Below are 4828 nucleotides of genomic sequence, written 5' to 3' on the forward strand. Positions count from 1 at the left end.
ATGAGAGAAGGGGGGAGTTAGGTATTTTTCTGGTTCAGCACTGTTTTAGCCGAATGAGAAAATGCAAAAATGCTGTGCCCACTCGATAACGATGGATGATGCATGGGGTCGCTCTAATCGGTTTTGTCGTCCAAGCACCATTTCCCTCACACTCTTGTTGTATCCAATTCCTATATAAATATACATATTAGAAAGGCATGTGTCCATGTGAAAGCAAAATTACAGCTCCTCAACTCAATTCATTCATTCCATTAACAAATTGGCAGACGATTTCTGATTTCACTCTGAGCTGTATCCCATATCCCCTTCGCTAGGATCTATGACTCCTTTTGAGTTGTGGTATCCAGGGATTAGTCCATGATTAGCGGAGAATTAGAGATTTGCTAGTTCTTGTCTTTCTTTCTTTATTATTATTAAGGCAGGCTTTGAGGGTTGTGGTCCTGTGTGGATCAGGATTACATCGTGCTTGACGTAAGTGTGTGATTGATCAATTAAAAAAATCTCATCATCTCAAAAGATGTTAAGATGCATAAGTGTGACTGAATCCGCCAAAAGGAGATTAAAAAAGATTCACACAAAGGCAAAAAGACAAAACTTACAAATTCAATGAGGGAGGGAACAAGACATCTTCCTCCACCTCTATTCTCAGGGAGATTTTGGCTTTATTTTCCCCAACGCAAAAGGAAAAGCGCACCGAATACAATTAAAGTAGATTTGTGTGTAGACTGTTGAGTGTAGACTATAACCACCCCTGGCTAGACCCTAAGCAATTTCAGAGAATGAATATTTTAGCAATTCAATTACCTAAGTGATGGGCCATCAAGTCTTCGTTTCAGCTCAACCACTAACCCATTTTTAATGTTGCTGTTAAGTTGCATTGTAGGGGTAGATTTTTGTCTTTGACATATTCATGCAAGAGCCAAACTCACACCATCTTCAATGTCATTATCACCTAGGTGTGAATTCGTCTATTGTACTTTTTTAATACAATGGGAACATACCGATGATCAATAATAATAAATAATGATTTCACTTTAAATATATTGACAATGACAAATGTAAGTCTAGCAGCGAAACAATCATAAAAGATATACATTCATGCCTAAGCCAAAATTTCAATAATTCTAATAAACGAAGCCAATCTTATGTGAATACTTGAATCGGATTACTGCACGAAATCTAGCAATAAATGTATTTTTCCAGTATTCTTGCTATCATGCTTTGTTTTGGTTAGCTTTTTTGAAGTGAAGTGCGGCTCTAACAACATTTCCTCTCGTGATAATTCCCACCTTCAAATCATTCACAGGCATCCTTCAGAAAACAAGGTAAAGAAATAACCAAACAAAATGGATCAGAAGAGCCATACTTACCAGCCTACCCTCGGCATCTACAACCGGAAGCCGTCGAAATTTTGTTTCCAGCAACAATCTAGACATAAATACATTAATTTTTCAAAGTACCAAATTAGTTAAAGCCACGTAGGATATCTAAAAATTGAACAAGTACAAAAGAAGGAAGAAGAACCTAGCAGCATCCTCGAGATTAGTTGTTTCCCTAACCACCATGGGTGCAGGGGTCATTAATTCGCCGATGACCTTGCCGTTGGTCTTACTCAGCAGTTTCTGAACCTCATTGAATGTCTGTATACATACATAAACATACACATGATCAAACACCACCCCATAATATTAGCCAAACCTAGGTATCATAAGCTACACAATGCTAATATTTCCGAACTACTTGTAGTGTTGTACTATAATTTGGAATGCTGGTATTACCCTCCATGAGGGTTTGTCCCCCACATTGGAGGTATCATGTATAAGACAGAGACAACATTTGAAAATAACAACGGAATGGACAACCCCTGCATTTTTCCTGTGGCACCGTGTCTCTGTGGTTGCCATATTCTGTATGCTATCAACATCTATTCTACTTAGCTTTCCAGGAAGATATTATATTTATTTATTTATTTTCCCCTCCCTCTTTCCACATGATCTTTCATTAATAGTGGATTGAGATTGTTGCAAATAAATTGAGCAAATTGAGGCAAACACAGGAAGGAGTTAGGTTAGATGCCTGCAGAGTCAGGGTTTGTTTGGCTTCAGGATAATTTGCACAGATCCCAACAAATAGATCATGCTTAATAAGAACGAGATATATCAAATATATTACTTGAAACTTCAGAGATAGAAACATAAAATACGTTCAACATGTTTAGCCACTGAATAAGTAATTTCCATAAGCAACATATTATATAATATGTATGTTATATTTAGCCAAAACTGAATGAGGGGCTTTTTGATACACAAATGAGAACTTTCTCCATATCAAACCTTTCTTCCTAATTCACGATGAATGTAGCTACATGGATTTAATTAGTAAAGTATAATAATTAGTGCTAGTAATCACAAATCAGTAGTTACTGAAAATGAGATTATATCAGCTTATTTGAGAACCCAAACCTGCATCAACCCCTCATAGGCTCATAATGGGATTAGTAAAAATATGGAAAAAGGGTAGTTTGGTAGAAAAGGACAATAGGGAGAAAGAGAGAGTCACACAGAGACCTATACTCGCAAATAAACGAACCCTCTATCCCCTTAATAAACACAAGATTTACTAGTCATTAAAAATTCTTACTCAGCTTGTATGAACTGAGAGAAAATGGAACGTAGCCAAGGTTATAAAGACCTCAATGATGGAGCGACAACTACAAAATTTGGTGTGGATTATTTAGGATGCAGGTAAGAATGCCCAGTTATATTTCATATATGTAATGGTAGTATATACTGATTTTGCTTTTCCAGTTCACAGTAGCCTAGCTCTCCAAGGTCCAAAATACCTACCGAGTAAACTTAACTTAGTAATCTTAGAAGAAGGAATAAGACTACCAACTAGTTGCATTTAAGTCCAAAAAATGAATAAGAACAGCATGGATAAACTATCAGAGGAAAAGTAACTTTTAACATACTTTCCAAGAGCTGTCAACTTCAGGAAACATGCTGTTATCTTTTCGCCCATGACCTGCACCACCTGAAACCAGCACACCACACACTTTCATTAAGCCATCAGGGCCCCGGTTCAGGAACAAGAAAAAAACATCTGGGTTCCAAAACTTCACCGAAATATGAAAGTTGTTAAATGACTCTCAGACAACACCTACCTGATAATATTATTCATATTATCCGATATTATTTCTTTGAATCAATTTACCTGATATTGAGTCCAGTGCTAACAAGTCATAGTCTGAAACAACACCAACCTGCAGAATATTAAAGAAACTTTAGTTCCGCAATATTTTGCTGAATTAATTGCATCAATTTTTTTTTAATAGAAATGAATGCTGTAAGGAACAAAAGCATGTGAGAATATTAACACATTCAATGTTTGTTATATTCACTTTCTAAGGAATCATTGCCTCCAAGTTACATCTGCAGAGCAAATGCGGCTATTGTAGTTTTCTTTCAAGCGAGTATAGCTCTAAATTTTACTTATAAGTCATAGTATTGTGTCTTTTACAAGCTGCTTTAACAGAAATTCAATAAAAATAGCAGAGATATAACTATATAAACATATTATCATGTGTTCAAAGTAACACACTAAAAATGGGTAAGAATACTCACTAAGTTCCAATTATCATCAATGACAGGAAAGCCAGTTATCCTATTCTCAACAAGAATTTCCAGAGCTGTTGGACAATAACATTCAGAAGTTCAAAGGTAAAAAATAAAAAGACAGGCATGAAATACGATAAAAGTTTAAACTACAAAGAAATATACCTTCATCCACAGTTGTTGTGGTCTTTACCACATGCAAATCCTCTTTCTTTGTCATGAAGTCACCAACTGTGTAATAACCACCTCTTCGCTGCATAACACACCATGTGAAGCTTTTGTTACCATAATCTTCATCATAAATTCATATTAAGGTGGTGTTTTTTTCCCTAACTAAAAAGTTATCAGCCTTGGGTGCGGCAGAAGGTAGCATAATAGCATTAGTATTAACTTAATTAGTTAGTTATATCGGTTATATTTCTGTTATGGTAGGGTGAGTTAGTTACGCCTAGTTAAGTTAGTTAATTTCTGTTATGGTATAGTATGAAGCAATTGCAATTTAAAGTTTTAAACAATGCATCAAGCTCTAGTGTTAGTGTAGAGAGTACCAAATTGAAGAGAAAGGGGAAGGGAATAAGGGATCCATACCGAATTGGCGGTGAGGGTGCTGTTGGCAGCAGAGGGAGGGGGAAAGTGGCGAAGCCGTGGGAGAAGAAGCGGCAATCGGCGGAAACAAGGGAAAGAAGGTGGCGCGTGAGGATTGGAAGGGAGGCGGCGCGTGGGTGAGGGAAAAGGAGGAGAAGCGAGTCCAAAAGCCACCGAGTCCATAAATTCTGAGATTGGTTGAATTGCTTGAAAATTTGCAACTCACTCTGAAGTCTGAACCCACAAAAGAGAAGAGAGGGGGGTTTTGGGTTCAGATATGAGAGCTGAGTGTGTATAATAAGATGCAATTGCAGAAAGATATTGTTTGAGTTGTGCTGTGTGTTATATATGATATCACGCGATGCCAATTTCCCACCTTTTTGTTATCCCTTTTTTTTCGCCGTCAGTAAATTGGTTTAGTTTGTAAAACTTTTATTTTTTAAAATTTAAAAGTAGGTTATAAAAAGATTTGTTTAGATTTGATTTTCGAAAAAAAAATTAATGATATTTTCTAAAAAAAACTTTTACAAAAATAAAAATAATTTTGTATTTAGATATTTTATATAAAAAAAATTTATTTATTAATTATATTTAGATAAAATAAGATAAAAGTATTTTTTTGTTTATTT

At 35.7% G+C, this 4828-nt stretch overlaps 1 protein-coding gene across 1 annotated transcript; it reads right to left on the minus strand.

Annotated features, from left to right (window-relative positions):
- Positions 1–1004: 1004 nt before the first annotated feature.
- Positions 1005–4525, minus strand: LOC130980077 (CBS domain-containing protein CBSX1, chloroplastic). The gene is made up of 8 exons (XM_057903700.1): positions 4203–4525; positions 3780–3867; positions 3624–3688; positions 3214–3262; positions 2972–3033; positions 1525–1640; positions 1371–1428; positions 1005–1289 (listed from the first exon to the last, which is right to left on the minus strand). The coding sequence occupies exons 1-8, from the start codon at positions 4380–4382 to the stop codon at positions 1215–1217; spliced, it is 693 nt and encodes a 230-aa protein (XP_057759683.1). The 5' UTR covers positions 4383–4525; the 3' UTR covers positions 1005–1214.
- Positions 4526–4828: the final 303 nt, after the last annotated feature.

This window comes from Arachis stenosperma, chromosome 5, assembly GCF_014773155.1.
Source record: "Arachis stenosperma cultivar V10309 chromosome 5, arast.V10309.gnm1.PFL2, whole genome shotgun sequence".
Classification (NCBI taxonomy): Eukaryota; Viridiplantae; Streptophyta; class Magnoliopsida; order Fabales; family Fabaceae; genus Arachis; species Arachis stenosperma.

Bases quoted from the DNA above. Each gene is read 5' to 3' on its own strand.
- LOC130980077 (XM_057903700.1), bottom strand. From the start codon at position 4,382: ATGGACTCGGTGGCTTTTGGACTCGCTTCTCCTCCTTTTCCCTCACCC. The intron at 3,868-4,202 runs GTATGGATCCCT...TGTGTTATGCAG, and splicing joins GCACCCTCACCGCCAATTCG to CGAAGAGGTGGTTATTACAC. The intron at 1,429-1,524 runs GTTCTTCTTCCT...ATTTATGTCTAG, and splicing joins AATCTCGAGGATGCTGCTAG to ATTGTTGCTGGAAACAAAAT.